The 20,168-nt window shown below is 38.8% G+C and overlaps 1 protein-coding gene and 1 pseudogene across 4 annotated transcripts in view; both read right to left on the reverse strand.

Moving 5' to 3' along the window:
* Positions 1 to 20,168, reverse strand: part of LOC149141786 (uncharacterized) — a 209,235-nt gene that overhangs the window by 117,297 nt on the left and 71,770 nt on the right. For all 4 annotated transcript variants that reach the window (XM_089453113.1, XM_089453115.1, XM_089453114.1 and 1 more), the window contains 2 exons: positions 8,609 to 8,810; positions 8,086 to 8,324 (listed from right to left, as the gene is read on the reverse strand). In XM_089453113.1, the coding sequence (XP_089309239.1) occupies positions 8,086 to 8,324; positions 8,609 to 8,810 (441 nt within the window). The remainder of the gene's footprint in view (positions 1 to 8,085; positions 8,325 to 8,608; positions 8,811 to 20,168) is intronic.
* On the reverse strand, positions 12,440 to 17,419 carry LOC149141787 (DNA ligase 4-like; annotated as a pseudogene).

Raw genomic sequence — 20,168 nt, forward strand, 5'->3', positions numbered from 1 at the left:
TGGGCCAATTTGTAGCAGTAGGAGTTGAGACGAGCTCTATTAAAGAGCTCCATTAGTGGCAGCAACAGCAGATCGAAGCAAGTGAAGGAGGAGGAGAATGTGGCCCTCGCATCTAAGCGTCCCAGTGAGGGACAAGGCAAGCAAAGAAGAAGAAGGACCTGTCGAAATTCAAGTGCTTCAGATTTGGTGAGCTTGGTCAATATAGTACCCAGTGTCCTCTCAAGAAGAAGGACAAGGAGGAGAAGCAAGACCAGCAGGCAGCTTCAGTAGAGATCGATGGGCTTTCCTCCAGGCTGGAGGAAGACTTCGCGATATTTGTCGACATACCTCTAGGAGTGAGGTGGGGTGACTTGGTGTTGTAGCCCCAGAGTGCTACAGATTGGGAAGGATCCTTGAGGAGTCCACCTCATGGATCAATAACTTGCTACAGGGCCCACAGTATTCAGTAGTAGGATGGATCAGTGGCAGTTGTTGCAGTCAGATGCCAAAGTGACAGTTGCAAAGACTAGTAGAAGTCAGGTGTTGGGGAGTGCAATGCAAAGTTGGCAGCAGTGCAATTGGCATAATGAAAAGTCAGCAGCGGTGCAGATTCCTCAATGAAGGTGCAAATACTAGCAGCAATCATAGACTCAAGTGACAAATGCATCATACTGATCAAAGTTGATTCAGTGTTTTGGATGTTTTTCAGTTGCAGTTGTTGCAGTTCTTGCAGTTGCAGTAGCAACAGATGAGAGGGAGTCGCAGTGCAGATGCAGTGTTGGTAGTAGTATGGCAGTGTTAGTAACAGCCTTGATGCAGCGTATATCAGAGTTACGCAATGGTTGGTGGGCAGTATGGCCAGACATCAACAGCGTGGCAAGAGATGATGTAGAGGCAAGGTGTTGTGGCAGGGAGTGCAGCAATAGAACACATTCATCGTTAAGAGGGAGCGTTATTTTTTGTAGCATCGGATGCGTTCTAGCCACGAAATTGGGTGGGGAGGCTAGAATACATGAAATCTCCAAAACCCAAAAATCGTTTATGGAAATTCCACTTACCAATGACTTAATTAAATTATTAACCAGTTTTAAATATTTCCTAAGTCTAAGTTAAGGAATATGGTTAATTAATCAATATTAATTAAGTCAAGGCAAGAATCATCTAGAAACTCACACGGATCGATCCAGAGATGATCCTAGCCATTGATTAAGTTTTAATCTTGGTCGTTGGTGCTTCAATACATGATTATAAAAGGAGGTCGATGTGTTGATGGAGATATCACTGGAGACACTTGAGCAGTTCGATTTCTTGGCAAATCAATTTCCAAAGTAGCAACGATTAGTTGTCGGAGAGAGCTAGATATCAAAGCAGTGTGTGTGGGACAGAGACAGTGAGGCTGGAGCAGGAACTCCAGATCCAGTGAGTGCATTTGCAGAGAGGCAGAAGAGCCACAAAGAGGTTGATGTTGGGGCAGCGTAGCAACCTCTAGAGGCAAGATCGATTTGTTGAGAGGGAGAGACATCTTCAATTCCAGAGGCGGGGAAGGAGTCCCAAAGTGCCGGAGAAGCATCTTTCCTGCCAGCAGAAGGCAAAACGACTTCATCAGAGACTAGTCAAAGGCTTGACGTCCAGCAAGGTTACACAGAGGTTGATGCAGTGGGTTAGAGCACCGAATTTCTAAAGGCAAGTCATGCTGAGAGTTTGCCTATGGGCTGAGGAAAATTCCTCGCTAGATTTTTGCCAATATTTTTCTCTGTAGGATTGCCAAAGTTCGGCATCCAGTTGTACTCAGAATTTCTCACTGCTGCACAATAATAAAACCCTCATTGTTGCACCGATTTTCCCAAGTTGGGTTTTTCCGGGGACATTTGTCCAAAAAAAATTGTGTTATTTTTATGTGTGTGCCATTATTTTCTCAATTCTAGCGCTATTTATTTTCCACAGTTTTATTTGTGAAAGTTGCAGTGAGTTTATTTCGATGTTGTTGTAGCAATAAACGGAATAACTTGTTTATCAGTTAGAAGAAATAATATTAGTTGTTGCAATAGAGTTCTGGTTCATGGAATTTTCACAACTCTCTCAAGACCAAGAACTTCCCTTTCAACAAGGCTTGGTAAGAATGTCAACTATCTGCTAATCAATCAAGATGCGTTGGAGCCTCATTGCTCCTCTTTGCACCATATCATGGATATAATGATATTTAATCTCAGTGTGCTTCAACCTATCATGAAACACGAGATTCTCTGAAAGTCGAATCCCACTCTTATTGTCACAATATATCACAGTCGTGTCAAGTACCTGCTCAAGCATCTCTCCAAAGAGCTTTCTCAACCACACTGCCTCGCAGCTAGCCATGCTAGCAGCGATATATTTAGCCTTTGTTGTACTCAAAGCAAAAGACTTCTAATTCCAGCTCATCCAGGAAATCATGGCGGACTCTAACCTAAAGCAGCACCTAGATGTGCTCTTCTTGTCAACAACATTTCCAGCCCAATCAACATCAGTGTATCCATGAACTCTCAAGTCTCTGACAGTGTATCTCATTCCATGATTAATAGTTCCATGTAGATATCTCAACACATGTTTAGCAGCAACCCAGTGTGCATGTAATGGCTCCACCATAAATTTAATCAAGGTGTTAACATCAAAGCATATGTCTGGTCCCGTGTTCACTAAGAACATCAATTCCCCAATCAGATGCTAGTACTCAGAAGGATTTGCCAAATCAGGTCCAACAGCTTTACCATAAAGTTTCTTGAAGTTTATTTCCATCGAAGTCACCATAAATTTGCACCCCATCATTCCAAATCTTTCCAACAACTTGACAACATATTTTCCTTGAGAAAGGAAAATCTCATCAAGTCTCTTCCGCATCTCTATGCCAAGGAAGTAGTGCATCAAACCAAGGCCTTTGATCTCAAACTCAAAGGCCAGCACCCTCTTACACTAAAGGATAAGAGGCTCTCCACCTATCAAGAATAAATCGTCAACAGATAATACCAGAATCCAAGGGCACAGCCTTTACAAATTCCATCATGTTCAATTTCGATTTCAGGGACACCATTCACACAATCCTTCATTCTAGATAAAGCTTTATAGTGGACATGGGCTTACCTTCGATGCCAAAGCTCACGTAGATCAGTTGTATTGTGCCAGACAGCTTGAACAGATCTTCCAAGCAGGCGACGTAGTCCTCCTATTTGTACACCAATTACTTTTGCAGATTCAAATGAAGAGTCTTTCTTCCAAGCAAGAACTTTCCCATCCACGAATGCAACTCTATAGCCCTTATCTTCAAGAGATGAAATAGACAAGAGATTCTTCTTTAAACCAGGAACATAAAGAATATTGTTAATAGAAACATTTGTACCTGATTCCATTTGAAATGAGGATGACCCATGCCTTTGACTTCATATTTTCCATTGTCTCCTAGTTCCACCTTTTGAGGTATCTTCTTTTCCATCAATGTTGTAAGATTGTCATGGCTGCTAGTCATGTGCCTAGAGGCACCATTGTCAATCAACCAAAATTCATCATGTCCTGCAAGGGAACCTGTAAGAGCAGAAATAAAAGAGTATTCTTCATCACTAGAATTGTGATCTTTTGGCTTCCTTTTGGATGATGGTTCTCCAACTTCAGCTGTTGAAGCATGATGCCTTCCCTTTCTCTTCTTTCCTTGAGGACAATCCCTTTGATAATGACCAAATGCATGACAACGACAACATTCAATTTTTAATAAGTCAATTTTTCTAGGGGGAGGAGGTCTTCTTTCTTGAGGAGCAGATCTACTTCTTTGATTTTGATTTGGGGCAAGCTTTCGACTTTTATTCCTTTGAAACTTCCCAAAATTCTTCTTTCCCTTGTGGCCTTTTGACTGAGCAATGAAAGCTTGTGAATCTTCATTTGGAGTCATGCCTCTGTTCACGAGGCTAGATTCCTCTTGAGTGCAGGTTGTCCACAATTTTTCAAAGGTAGGAGGAGTCCCTCTAACATTGATTCTGAATACAAAAGGACTCCAAGGGGTAGGCAAACCATTGAGAGAAGTAGTCACTAATTCTTTGTTAGAAATTTGTTCATCAATTGCCTTTAGTTGATCCCTGATTTGAGATAGCTTCATAAATTAGGATGCCACAGTATCATTGTTTGTCATCTTGGCATCTCTAAGTTGATTTCTGAGGCTAATTGATTGATTCATATTATCAATAGTATAAAGACCAATGAGAGCATCATACATAGCCTTACAAGACTGATGATCAGCAATATAAGGGATAAGATGGTCTCTTACAGATTCAACAATGATACTCCTTGCTAAAATGTCCTCTTCTTGATACTTCTCAACTTGTGTTCCAAAGGCTTGATTTCCTGGTTTAGCCACTTTTCCTGTCACAATACCCAAAACTTTGTTTCTAGCAAGAATGAGATCCACCCTAGTCTTCCATGCTCTGAAATTGGAGGCTCCTTCTAATTTGTGCTCGGACTTCATGAAGGTATTCATGGTGAATATGTCTAATCAAGAGAATGATACTCTTCAAATACTCTTCAAATTCCTTTTCCAAGTGATCTCAATGCTCTAGATATTTCACCTTAGCTCTGATACCATGTTGTTTTTCTAGTGAATGTAGAACTAGAGAAAAAATTTCAAATATTGTAACTACTTCCAATGATATTACAGTCTTCTTCAGAGCATTCAATATAATGTTTAGAGCATATTAATCATCAAGCAGTTACACTTGAAAAATCACAACCATAAACAATGAGCAGAAGAGATCACAGTAGAGAATAAGACAATAGACACCAGTAATTTAATTAAATTTGTCCAATAATAACCAGTCAAAGGTCAACTTTTGACCACAAAAATCAAGTCAAACTTCGTCAATATAGAGAGATAATATCAATGATTTTGTCAATGTAAAAATACCAGTCAAAGTTCAGCCAAAGTACAGTAAAAATGCAGAACTGTAGCAGCTCAGTGAATACAAGTCCAGTATGGTCAACGCAGGAGCAAAAGGCTGAAGTCAAAGGGGTTGAAATTCCTCAGAGTGAAGTCAACAGGGCCAAGGATCAACAGTTTGAAGTCAACAGAAGATTCGGCCTCCTTCACCATTTGGTCAAGCAGTTAGAGAAAGCTTGGTCAATGCAAGTCAACGCTAGGTCAAAAGCAGTCAACGCTGGACAGAGATCTTCCTTCTTTTTTCTCCACACATGTGAGGCAACTATAGTAGCTTAGACGAGTTTTAGCTATGTTGTTGTGTGTTCAAATGACCTCCAACGTGGTTCTATCTATAGTGATCAATGTGAAGTGTCATGACCCTTGGAATGACACCTTTTCACCATGGAGCCGACCTAATCATTTTGAAGTCGAATTCACCATCACAAAATTAATTTTGTCTCCAATAATCTGCCAATGAAAGTGTCAATCGAAGCTACATTTTTCAACACACAAGGCCCTAGACCATGACGTGAGCCCTAAAGAAGGAACCCTTGGCAAACAAGAGAAATATGGACAAAATTTTAACAAATGGGCATGGATTGGTCTCATGGCCAAGACATTGTTTAGGGATAGAAACCATGGATTTATGTCCTAACCATTGATTTTAGGCTCATAAGCCATGCATGATGCCCTAGACTAAGACACAAGTCCTGAAGCAGAAAAATTTGGTCCACAAGAGGAAATATGGGCACAATTTCAACATCTACGAATAAAAATAATGGGTCTCATAGCTTGAGCTAGATTCAATGTCAAAAACTAAGAATTTAGGCTTTTATTATTAGTGTATGGACTCATAAACATAGAAGGACGAAGAGTCCCAAAACAATCCCTATAGCATGAATCTTTAGTCAAGGATAAGTCATGTGGCCCAAGCCATGATTTGAGCCAAAATTTGAAGATGCAAGCCCTCACCTTTGCTTTCTGAGTTCATAAGCCATGCACAAGGCCCTAAACCATGACACACTTCTTGAATAAGAAATATTTGGCATACTTAAGGAATATGTGCATGCTTTTAATAATTAAGCGCAAGGATGGATCTTGTGGCCATCGTTGAAGGATTAACACCTACTTGTGAATCAAGAAAAATGTTTAAATTATATGATGAATTTGTAATAATGTAGGCCAACCATAGAAATCTACCAAAGAATCAAAGATGAGAAGAAAAGAGAGAAGTTAGGGATGAAGATCAGTTGAGAGATTCATGGAGATGTTATTGTTAGATCATTATGCATTTGGTTGAACTAGACATGTAATTATGACACAGTTGTAATGTTCACCTGTGGTTAGATAAAGGAACCAATTTTACAATAGAAACACACATGGAAATGGTTTAATTTTATAAAAACTCCTCATTGGGGGTTTCTTGAGTCTACACCAATGGGTTTATTAGGGATTCCATCCACAGCTATGGTAAAGCATCCCTTGGATTTCACTACGAGACCTTCCTTTGAAATAAATATACACTATATATATATATATATATATATATATATGGTGTATCTTTATTTCAAGGGAAATATATCCACATGAATACATATACAAACATAGTAAAATATTAAATAGATCCCATATAAGCTAAAATTAAATATTAATGAGTTCACTTCCACTAAACATAGTGGAGTAATTGCAAGTAATAGGAAGAATAAGCTAGAGTCTTAGACACACGACACATACAAAATGGTTATTATGCCCTACAATATCTTCACAACTCACGGAAAAAAGCTTAGGCCGAACACATTATAAATAAAATATCAATAAGGTAATAAAGTAGCATTAGAAAAGTGGCCTATTTTTAGAAAAGATTAAAATATTCAATAATATGGAAGTGTTGATAATAACTTGAAATCACTTTTAAAATCCAAGATATCATGGCAATCATTTCCCATTGGTGCTTCCCCATCATTTTCCATAGGTGCTTCCCCAGATTTCACGATCATTTAAAGTAATATTTTCTATTGGCATTGTTAAGAAAGAGGAAATTATCGTGCAGAGTTTTTGCCATAGGTACCCCACTCCATGTTTACACAGAAATTTTAAAATGTTAGAATATAGAGACAAAAAATATTTTGTTTGAAAAAATAATGATATTAAATTAAAATATTAACATGACATCAAATGGTCAAACAGGATGCATAGTAGGATATTATTGTGGCAATTATTTCACACGTGTGAGTCTCTGTGCATGTGAAAACAAGCAACTTAATGAATGTAAAAGCGGGGAACTTTTCATCTAAAATCAAAACTAGTGTTGATTTACCTGCTTAAAAACATTGGGCCCAAAACCAGTCAAACATTGAAACTATTAACTTGTGTAACTAATTACAGAAAACATAGTGATAGGATATATAAGCATTGTCTCATCCAACATAAAAGTTTATGTTCCAATAGCACTTGTATATTTAATTGAGGATAAAGCTTCTCTGTATAAAACACGACCACGTTATTAGAAAATCACTGCTCAGTGAGTAAAACACGATCACACTATTAGAAAAATAATGCCAAAAAAAAGGATCAAGCCAAAGTTACCAAAAGCATTGATGTGGGTGTCAAGGCAAGCACAGTAGCTTTTCAATATATGTATTTCCGAATTTGAAAAATAGAACTTTTAAAAAACATATAATAATGAGATCATTAAAAACAAGAGATATATGTATACCATCTAAACAAAACAAAACAAAAAATTGCAAATATATGTATCATGTTGTAACAGTTGATTTTCCTTTTTTATTGCTGTACACAGGACTAGTTCAGCTTGGGATCTGCACCCAGTCCAGCTGCAGCATCACATCTATCTGAGCTTTCCAACAACAGACATATCTACAGATCCAGATTCCCCTTCTTGGGGATGCAAATTTGGTCAACCATATAAAATTGGGCTACAAATGGCAAATATCAAATATTCATGTCTCAACTGCTCTAAATCAACCGCTCAAGAGATAAACAAATAGCTGTCCAGACTCCAAAGCCTGTCGTCTAAAGAGATGAATGCCATAAAGAAAAACTCCAAGGCTACAGAGTCAGGATTGCAAACAATAAAATGCCGCCCACCATAAATGATTATAACTTATCTTCTATGAACCCATCCAAAATATAAACCTGAAAGCAAACTAACTTACTTGAAAACCAAATCGTCTATTCCCATGACTCCTCCGATGAATGGACCTAAGAAATCCGGTACTTGGCTGCAACACACTTAAAATCTCTTCAGTTGAATTAACTACTGGGTCATTGAAATCTAAATAAATCCTCAAGTCATCCATTTGGTTTGTTGCTTGGCTGGTCCGTGGTACATGATTAACATCCAGTTCTAACTCTGGGATTGCTGTCCATAGATTGACAAGAACTGGTCTTCTATCTGCCATACAATTGCAATAATGTTAGAAAGCCTACGAGCCTTTGTGGCAAAAGGCAATGGATAACAAATACAAAAAACTTGCATGCATGGAAGACATGAAGACTGAAGTTTGTCATGCCTTTGAGAAGCAAACTCTAGTCTCATTTACTATTATTTGAATCATCGAGATGTTATGGAAGAAATTTTAGTTATTCGAAACAGAGAGAAATGTTACAGAAGTGGGAAAAAATATTTCAAGAATTATTTCTATGCAATAAATTAATTCCTGTCAGTCTCTTACTTACCAAAATGGATAACAAAACTGGAGTTTGGACCTTTCACAAATGAGTTTCCTGCTTGGTCAGTACAAAGGCTTCTTGCCATGTCCAAGACAACTCTTCCAAATAGATTTTTCATAGACAGAGCAACAATAATGCTGTACTTCAAGTTATTTTCTAATTTCCTCAAAGAAGATGGCACTACCTCCGCAGGGCCATTCACTATCAGCTGTTGAAAAAAAATAAACACTATCGGTAAATATGAGATCAATTAGAAAAAAACCAAAAATAAACGTAAAAGGCTAAACTTACGATATTTTACTAACTAAACAGTTCTTCCTTCCTATCAAGTTCATTTGGATTATCCAACCATGAACATCTATTGATCACAAGGAGAGAACATAAAAGAAGATCTCTGGATATACATTGACATAGTCTGCAAAATAGAATATTACACTAGCTGAACAGTTCTTCCTTTATATCAAGTTAATTTGGATTATCCAACCATGAGCATCTGTTGATCGTAAAGACACAACATAAAAGAAGATGACTGGATCTACATTGACATAGTCTACAAAATAGAATGAACAAGCCTTGGCACAAATTGATGGATAGCAGCTGATTCAGGGCCCAGATGAGGATGGTCTCACCTTCAAAGACATGGGAGGGCTAGTAGTGTTGGAAATGTAACTAGTTTCAGTCTTCATAATTGTTGTTGTACTCATTTCAATATGTATCTTTTGTAACAAACAAAAGAAGAACAAAAAAATTATTATTTTAAAGCATGGGTTTGAGGCTCATTATTGATGATCTTCTAGGTAAAAGCATGTTCTTCATGCTTCTAGGGTTTGTTAGGTCATAGGATTTATTGTCATGAGTCAAAGGAGTCAATATCATGTTTATAAGACCCTTCCGGGCAAAGTGTAATTGGAAAAAGCATTATTTTTTAGTCTAGAAAGTCCTGGAAACTCCAAAAGTACAATTCGGCCCTGGCAGCCTCAAGTCGGCATAAAGGCGGGAATTTGACCCCTTGGAAAGGCTATATAAAGGAGCAGTTCGACCTCATTTGTAATCCAATCACTCACAAGTTCGATCTCAAGAAGGAAGTTCGATCTATAGCTGGGAAGCGGAAGAAGAAGAAGAAGAGAACGAAGGTCTACAAGAAGAAAGTAAGGACAAAAATCTTGTTTGTGGGCTCTATATCCATCACACGTGCGAAGGATTAAGGTATTTTCCACTTCCAAGAAGGCCGAAATTGCAGATATGATTAAGTAGTTCAGAGAGCAAGATATTATGGTTTTACTTTGTTGATCTTGGAAGAAGTTGTCTTGATCAAGGAAGACCTCTTGAAGGGTTGAGTTACGGTTTTTGCAGCTGCTACAAGGCCGAAGTTGCACGTCAAAGGAGCAATATTGAAGCTCGGAGGTCGAAGTTGCAATTTTAAGTTGGTTAATGCTAGATAAAGGAAGGACTTGTTGGAAGGGCTGACTTGGTATTTGGAGGAGGACTTGATTTAGGGTTTGGGTCTTTGTTGTCTCATTTGAAGCAGATTCTACTAAGAAAAGAAGAGTTTTCTAGGTTTTCCCTTTGGAGGGGTTTTGCCCTGGCTAAGAGCTTAATTTTTGTGTCCTCTATTGCTATTGCTTTGATATTTGTTTGATGAAACGATCTAAATAAAGAACAAAAGAAGACTAACTAAGTTCACAAGAAAATATTAAGATTAAGGAAAATTGGAATTAATACCTACCACATTAGATTTTCCAACATGGTTTCAGAGCTAAGGTGAACATGAAGGCAACTGAAAAGATCATCTTGTGGACACTAAGAAGAGTTTGCTTGTCAGGGGTAAGGAAAAAGGAATCTCGCTTATAAGGAGATCTATGTAAAGGTATCTTTGGAGGAAGCATCAAAGGATCTTAGTATCATTCATCACTCTTGGAAGCTATCGTTGGAGGAATCCTAGGAAACATCTTTCAAGGACATTATTGAAGTCTCTTCAAAGATCTTGGAAGCATCAAGAAAGTTGAAGACATCATCAAGGAAGAGAAGAATCTTAGTTATCAAGTAAGTATCATATTGTTACTCTATATTTGCAGGTCATACGCGTTCTTTTTGCAAGGAGAGCAATAAGCTCGTTGGAGCATCAAATTTCCTAGCCTGGAAGAAAAGGATTGACCTAGCACTTACAGAACATGAGGTAATGGAATATGTTACTGGTGAAATCATTGAACCTAGCAAAGACAAGACTCAAGAACTAGCGAAATACAAGAAAGGAAAAGTAAGGGCACAAAGGATCATAGTTGGATCCATTAAGGATCCTCTTGTTACATTTGTTGCAAATTTAGAAACTTTTAAGGCTATGTATGACAAGCTAGTGAATTTGTACTCTGAAATGATCCCTCAATAATGCTCAGAAAATTACGAAAATTTAGAAGAAGGCTCCCAACACCCGATCCAACAAAACTCAAGAAAATCTCAAGTCGAATCCACTAGTCACTGAAGCCCCAAAAATTGTGTGTGGCCCCTCTCAGTCTACCAAGTAAGCTACAAAAATTGATCCACCATAAAATGCACAAATTTCCCAAAGGGAAACTCCTCCAAAACCCAACGAAATTCCTTCCTCAAACTCCCAGCCAAAATTAGCTCCAATATTCGGCACAACAATGTTGCTCAAACCCTACGCAGAAAATAGCCAGTAAACCCCAACGCAGGCCCAAAGAAGAAGAAATTCGGCCCACAAATCTCCAGCACTTCCAACCCAAAAATTTCCCAAAATCAACTCGTCCTCCTCAAAGGAAAATCTCCACAAAATAGCCAACCCGGAAGACAACAAATGCTAGCTCCTCAAACCCTAGCAAAATCCTCCACTGCATCCTTCAGAAACTCGCACAAGACGAAGAAAATACTGCAAAATCCCACATAAGATATTGAAATCTCCCCACAACCTCTCTCCTTGAGTGGCACTCGAAGTCCCTTGAAGAAGAGCTAGAATTTTCGCCTAGAAATCCCTTGTGCTAAACAACATAGGTTGACTTCACTATGCAGCTCAAGCAAACTATCCAATTCTGAAAATGATATGCCAAGATGATGCAAAAATGAGGCTCTTCCCTTCATTTTATAATTGTTTCTCAACAACCCTTGTGGGTTCCACCAATTTGACCCCCTTGTTTGACCCCTCTTTCATGTGGTTCGATTTCTCGTAGGGAGTTTGATTTCCTTTTTAGGTGACCTCCACAACTTAACTTCACTTTGATTTTTCCTTTTTCTCTCTAGTGCAACCTTTATTTCTTATCAAAATTAAATTTGAGCCTCCACAACTTATTTCTCCTAAGTTTTATTTATCAAATATTATATTAATCACCAAAAGTACAAAATTGGTAATTTCCTTAGCAAAATTATTAATTGGGGACATGAGAGTCGTTCCCTACCAAATGTTGCATGTCCTTAAGCAACTAGAATGGTTGATGTTGTAAAAAAAATTCTCCCTCCCAAGTAGCATCCTCCTCTGGTAAATCTTTCCACTTGACAAGATACTCCCTGATAGTCCTGTTCTTGAGCCTTCTCTCACTCTCCTGCAATATGGCCTCAGGTATCAAAATCAAATGACCCTCATCATCCAACAGTAGCAACTTTGCTATAGTTGTAGCTTGTTGTCCTAAGGCCGTTTTCAGGCAAGATACATGGAACACATTATGCACCTTGCATCCTGGCGAAAGCTCTAGCTCATAAGCCACCTCCCCAACTCACTTGATCACCCTATACGGTCCATAAAAATGGGGTTTGAGCTTCTAAGCTCCCTTCTGGTTCAATGTGGAATGTTTGTATGGTTGAAGACACAAGAACACCAAGTCTACAATCTCAAAATGCCTCTCCACGAGGTGCTTGTCTGCATACATCTTGTACTAGTTCTGCACTATCCGCAAGTTGTCTTTGTGAGCCCTCAAGATATCCTGGCTCTCTTGTATCCAATGCTTTGCCTTGGAAGCTCAGCTGTCTCCAAAAATCATGTTAGCAAATGATAATGCATCATAACCATAAAGAGCACGAAAAGTTGACATACCAATAGACATATAGTGAGTGGTGTTGTAGCAGTACTCTCCCATGTGAAGCCACTTCAACCATGTGTGTTGTTGCCTTGTCACATAATTATGCAAATATCCCTCCAACCATTTATTCACAATCTCAGTCTGCCCATCTGTCTAGGTTTGGTAGCTAGTACTAGGAGTGAGCTCAGTGCCCACCACCCTGAATAACTCCTGCCAAAATCCCCCAATAAATCTACTGTCTCGATCATTGACTATGTTCTTGGGAAGATCATGCAACTTGAACACCTCTCTAAAGAAGAGCTTAGTTCTTTGCGATCCTAAGGATCTAGAAGGAATGGCGAAGAAATGTGCAAACTTGGTCAGCGTGTCCACAACCACATATATGCAATCACACCCCTGCACAGCCAAAAGTCCAGTGATGAAACCCATGGATATGCTCTCCCACTTCCTCTCTGGAATACGAAGCGGTTGAAGTAGACCAACTGGATATGTTTGCTCTCCCTTATTCCTCTAAAAAACATCACACTCTTGTACATACCTTAGAACATGCTCCTTAAGACCTCGCCAAGAAAAATGCTCCCTGATGGTCCGGTAAGTTTTGAAAAAACCCTGATGGCCTGCTATAAGTGAGTCGTGTGTTGCATGCAAAATCTTCTTGCTCAATTGCGAGCTTGGTACCAAATATATCCTATTCTTATAATATATGACCACATCCATCACCCGATACCCATCATTCCCAAACGTACCATCCAAGATCTTGCATGCCTGTCAATCCTTGGAGTACTCTTGAAGCACCAAAACATATAATGTTTGTGCTTTAAATATAAAATACACAAATGTACTTATAAATAATATTTATTAATATGATAAAATGTACAATGATTCCCTGCTTGTATACCTAGGCATGTGTCCTTTTCACTTAACAAATGACTATTTAAAATAATCATTATTTTGATTATTTATTATTTATATGTATTTATATTCATTTTATTTTATATAAGTTATATTCATAATATTGCCACTTCCATCAAAAGCTTTGTCCTCAAAGCTTATCGTTGACAATTTTCTTCACCTTACTAACATCATATTCATATTATATATATATATATATATATATATATATATATATATATATATTCACTACCCTTGTGGTCACAATGTAATGAAATGAATTAACCAAAAGGAAGGACGTGACTGTAATGAAGCATTGAGCCGACGAATAAATTGGACGGAACTCGCAGAATGGAGAAAGGAACATCAGCGGATGGAACTTGGTCGTGACCAGAATGTGTTGATAGGGAGCACGATGAGTGTAGAGCGACAGTCTGTTGGTCGGTGGAGCATGGGGAGTAGCGGTGTGGGTTTACGCAGCGCACAACTGACCGACAGCAGCATGGAGCAGGGGTGACTAAGTAGCCGACAAGCAGCTTGATACTTGATTCCTCTTTTATCATCTATAATACTGTGAGTAACAGAGTCATTTAAGTTCATCGAGAATGAACCCCCATGTTCCCCCACCATTTTGTGACACTGCTCTAGTGAAAAATTAGAAGGAACATTCACAATGTAAAACATCAGATTTACAAATATCAATGTCTCCCTTTTAACATTAGATACCTCCGTTCGAAGCATATGAGATGGTACAACTGTAAGTATCTAATTCCCTCCTTTGGAAGCATGCCTTCTACATTTTGGTTTTACTTAATCCAAATCTGCACAGTAATCTGCAGTCTTTGTAGTACCACTTCTCGACTATACTAAGTGCGTAAATGTTTGTACATCAAGGCATTCATACCAAGTCTTGTCATATCGCACCCTACATATGCGAGGGAAGTGTAAACTAAAAGGAGAAGCAAAGACCTCTGACTTAATCATTCGTACATCACTCGTTATCTCGAGTATAATGGACTTCTCTAGTCTATCAATCCAAACATCAGGCCTCTCCTTTGCATTGTTTGTCATTGTATATAAGTTGGGGGCCTTGGAATTATCTTCATGTTGTCTGAAATATGGTTTATGTTTGCTAGCAAGAACATCACACTTTTCATCAGAAAGATGTGTTCCAACTCTGCAAAAAGAGAGAAATCTTATCGGGTAACCACTGGAAGTCGAATTTTGTGCAAGACCCAATGAAAATTGTGCCACCTCTCCTCCACGGCATCCAAATCCAAAATAACCACCTATGATGAGACCATCGAGATCGAATACGGTGTTTATATAATCTAGTTTCAACTGAAGCCTTTTTCCACTACGGTCACTAGGTTCCCATTTTGAATCTAAATCCTTCAAAAGTATGCCTTCATCTTTGTTATCAACAGTTTCTTGAAAAGAATTAGCAACTACTTCAATACTCTTCCAGCTAGGAGGCTCATCTTTATCTTTAAGATCACCCTCATTCTCATCATAATCTGAAATTTCCATAACCTCTTCCTGATCTTCTGCAGAATGTGGTGATTCGTCATGAATAATTTATGTAGTTTCATTTTTCTCATCTTCTTCAACAGTCTTATCTATGTCACCTTGAGGAGTTCCTAACCCAACATGTTCAAAATCTTTTTCCATGTTAGAACATTCTTCATTGTTAGTTCCTTTCATCTTAATGTATTCTTCCTTTAGACGTGCTAAATATTTTGCAGATAATTTTTTTAATTGCTGGAACGATTCTCGAATTTCACTTAACTGCTCAATGAATTCAGGACATAAACTTAATGGCATATTGTGCAGCGGATAACATCCAAAGGCTCGCATGGCTCTGATACCACTGAAGCGACAAAACTTATAATGTTTGTGCTTTAAATATAAAATACACAAATGTATTTATAAATAATATTTATTAATATGATAAAATGTACAAGGATGTAGAATGTTACAATGAGGCCCTGCTTATATACCTAGGCAGGGGTCCTTTCATGATTGCGCATGTCTTTTAGACATGCCTTTTTACTTAGCTAATGACTATTTAAAATAATCATTATTTTGATTATTTATTATTTATATTCATTTTATTTTATATAATTTATATTCGTAACAACTCTACTAACAATTGAGCCTTCCAATCTTGGGTGATGTCCATAAGGGAGTGGGTGATGTCTTGGATAGTGCATCTACTACCACATTATGCTTGCCTTTGACATACTCAATCTCAAAGTCATGGGCGTGTAACTTACTCACCCACTTTTGTTGCCTCTCTTGAAGCTCCTTTAGCTCCAAAAAGAATCGAAGATTGTTGTGATAAATCTTCACCTTGAACCTGTTGCATTATGGTCAGCATCGCTTTATCATAAATAAGATATAATCTCTCATGTGGCAGTAGTTTTCAGCTCTCAAATGCAATCAGGTGGCCTCCCTACATCAACACTGTTATAATGCCCTCTCCAAATGCATTGCACTCCATTACAAATGGTTGTGAAAAATCCGGCAATACTAGAACCGGACAATTGCTCATCACTCTCTTGAGGCACTCAAAGACCTCCTATGCCACATTTGTCCACTCAAAAGCCCCCTTCTTCGTCAAGTCTGCGAGGGGTGTTGCCAACTGTGAAAACCCCTTCACAAATCGCCTATAGTAAGTGCATATGCCCAGGAAACCCTGTAGCTCTGTCACATTCGTGGGTGTAGGCCAATCCAAAATAGCTCGGATCTTCTCCTGATGGACCCTAACTCCATCCTCTCCAACCACATGTCCCAAATATAACATCTCTATCAAGAATAGTTTTTATGTAACAGACTTAAGTCTTTGATCTTGTGGATGACAAGTCGAGAAAATATTATTTTTGGGAGAGCAATAAACTAGTTGTTACAAATGAAATCTATATAAGGCTAGACCCTCATACGAAATACTTTGTTTTTGCACTATGAGGTCATATGGAATTATAAAATTTTCTTTTCGCTATGATTTCGAGGGTTAACATTCAAAACTTCCTTTTTCTTAGTCTGTGCTATAAGAGGGCTAAAGGAATAGCAACAATTTTCCGAAGTTACTACAAGGCGACTAGGATAATCCATTGAGGACCAACATTGTCACGTGGAAGGAGAGATCAAATTCCTAACCTCCATCTCTCCTTTGTCACAATAAGGTGTCCATCAAACATTATCGCTAGACAAACCCTTATCGGGGGTTTACTTTAGCAAGGGTGTGATTTCACTTTGTGTCGTAGTTGACCCAGTGGTTGGAGACCTCTCCGTAGAAAGATCTTTCCTAGCAGAAATCAGGGATCATAATCCTATTATTGACTAGATTAGGAATTGATTGTTGCCTCGACACCAATCTCCTTATTTGAGTCCAAATTCCATAATTGAAAAAACAGTGAAACAGGAATCGCCGATTTTGGCGATTAATCGCAAGTTAGAATCAGGTCGGCGGCGAAAAGATCCGTTCTGAAACTCCGCGCGTCAACTCGCGTTGACCAAGTTTGACTCGTGGTCAACGCGAGTTTGACTCGCGAGCCTGGCGATTTAGCCGATTATTGGCAGTTTCCCGAGTCCCGCCAAATTTCAATTCCGCCGCCCACGTCCCACCATATTTCTGTTTATCATTATTATTGATGTATCACGCGCAGACTCCAACCATTCCACACAGCCGCAGAGAAACAGTTCACGCGCAGACTCCAGCCATTCCACAGTGCACACAGCCGCAGACAAACAGTTCGACGCGATTCCACACAGCCGCAGAGTCGTCGACGCCGCAGACAACCAGTTCGACGCGCAGCGGCCAGCCATTCCACACAGCCGCAGAGCCGTCGACGCCGCAGACTCCACTGCTCCAGCGCTTCCACTGTCCACGACTCAGCATACAGAGTTAGCTTGTCTGAACTTCCAGTGATACCTTATAGGTGATATAGTAGTGAAAACAAAAAGGATCCAGGGCATATTTTATTCTTCCTAAAATCGTATTTTTTTATTTGCTTCGCACCACTTGATTCACGTCAAGTTTGAACACCAACTTAGATTTCTAAAACATTTTGAGAAGTATTACTATAAGAAAGCTTGTGGTTATGTGAGTCCAAGGAGTGTTTTGTATGTCAGGCCAATGGACCCCCACATCACATTATCTCTTGATTTGGGGCTGACGAATCTCGAGGTTTAAATATAACTCTGCGCTTGTCAGGCACCTGTGTTTTCAGTATAACCTCATTATCTTATTATCTTCAAGAGCATTGCCATAACCTCGCTATTAACATATCTTCAAGAGCATTGGTAGTACGAGGAAGGCTGTTGCTGGAAGGAATTTCTCTACAAACGACTGGTCAAAGCACTACATGAATATGTCTGATAAAGTCATCTGCTTCCTACTGCTTGTAACCTTGCAGCCCACTTGCTCTCTGGCATTGTCCAAAATTAGGTCTGGTTTCATTGACCACTTTTGGTTACCTGTGGAGTCTGGACATTAACAGAACTCCTTTTTTCGTTTATAACAAATAGAATTTTCTAGTATGAATAGTTGATTACATTCAAAATAAGTTTACTAAACAAACAGGTCCTCTTCTTCTCACTCCATATTCTCAACAGAGATATTCTACTTAGTAAGCCTCAAGATCCGTTAACCTTATTAAATGATATGAATTATGACTGGTCTAAACAGCCTTACTCGTTGGAGTTTACAAAATGGTTTTACCAAAATAATCAAAGACTAAAGTTGACTTACATATAATTGACTGGAATACTGATCTCAATTTCCATCCTAGTCTACATATAATTTACTGGAATACTGATCTCAATTTCCATCATAGTCTATAGACGGAAAACTGATCTCAATTTCCATGATTTTGCAACCTTTGATCAGTCTTCAAAGTCAGATTTCCAGACTTCAGAAACTAGGAAACAAGTTTCATAAATAGATATTCCTGAAAACGAGTACCACGAGTTGATTTCCTTCTCTAATAGGTTACTGCAGTGGAATTGTCGATGTGACTTGTTTGATGTAACACTGCATCTGACCTCTTTAAGGTAAGAGTGCAAATTGAACTCAATTCTAACGAAGTCCATTCTTCATTCAAAAGGGACCAATTTGCCAGCAAGTAGGTTTTAAATCCATAACTAGGTCTGCCAATAGAAAGGTGGATCCTTCACAATCTACAGTGAATATTATGACATATGTTTAGTTGACTGTTGTTTACTGACATCTGTCTTCATTTAATTTTTTAAATTTCTAGCATATTTTAAATTTTTGGATTTTTTTTAAATTTGATTTTTTGTTGTCTTTCATAGGAGCCACAAATTAAATAGAAGCCAGACTCCAAATCTTAACAGAAGCCACAAATTAAACACAAGTTCAAAGCAACAACAATGCCGAGAGAGCGGGACTTTGCTTGGGCTTATTGTGACAAGATTCCCAGAAAATCCTTGCTCCTTTGTAAATTTTGCAAAAAGGAATGCAGTGGAGGCATTTATAGATTCAAGTTCCACCTTGCAAAAATACTTGGCCATGATATAGGTATTTGCGGCAACGTTGACGACAATGTCCAATACCAAGCAGCCTTGGCCCTTGATATGTTAGAGCAGCATAATGCCAAGAAAGCAAAGCAAAATGCTGAAATAGGAAATGTTGGAGTTGATACTTTTTCTGCCACTAGCCCCATGTCACCTCAATCTGTTGAATCCTCAATGCCGTTCCCAAGTTTTCCACACATGCCTCCAAGGCCAAGTCAAACTCAAAGCCATGCCAGTCCTTCAACACTGGAGGTGGAAACATAAACTCCTTTTTTGCTCCCCGCACAAAACCCGGTTCCCAACCTACCTTGGATGGCACTGGTTGGAAAAAAAATATCCATAGTCAGGCAAGGAAGGCCATTGCTAACTTTTGGTACTATTCTGACATACCTTTCCATTGTGCCAGAAGTCCTTATTGGCAAGCTATGATTGATGCAATTGCTGCTGCAGGTCCAGGGTTCAAAGCCCCTACATCAGAGAGCCTTAGGACAGATATGTTGTTAGAGAGTGTTGAAGATGTCATGCTTGTGCTAGCTGAGTTTCGTTCATCATGGGTAGAAACAGGGTGCACCATCATGAGTGATGGATGGACAGATCAGAGGAATAGAACTTTAATAAATTTCCTTGTATCTTGTCCCGCAGGCACAATGTTTCTCAAGTCAGTGGATGCTTCAGATAAGGTTAAGACTGCCCAACTTATCTGTGAAATGATGGAGGAAGTCGTTCAAGAAGTGGGAGAAGAAAATGTTGTACAAATTGTCACCGATAATGCAGCGAATTATATGGCTGCTGGTAGACTTTTTGAGATGAGGCACCCCACTATTTTTTGGACCTCTTGTGCTGCCCATTGCATAGATTTAATGCTTGAGGACATTGGTAAGCTTCATCGGATACATGAGGTTGTGGAGAAGGCAAAATCTATAACCAAATACCTATACAACCACACTATTGTCCTAAACACTATGAGAATATACATCGAAGGTAAAGAAATTGTTCGACCTGCAGTGACTAGATTTGCAACAAATTTCATATCTTTGCAATCTGTGGTTGAGCAAAAGATAAATCTGAAGAGGATGTTCTTGGGACCTGAGTGGATGGGATCTAAACATTCC

The sequence above is a fragment of the Pinus tabuliformis genome, chromosome X (genome assembly GCF_031772625.1).
Source record: "Pinus tabuliformis cultivar Carrire ecotype Pingquan chromosome X, CPIR1, whole genome shotgun sequence".
In the NCBI taxonomy this organism is placed as follows: domain Eukaryota; kingdom Viridiplantae; phylum Streptophyta; class Pinopsida; order Pinales; family Pinaceae; genus Pinus; species Pinus tabuliformis.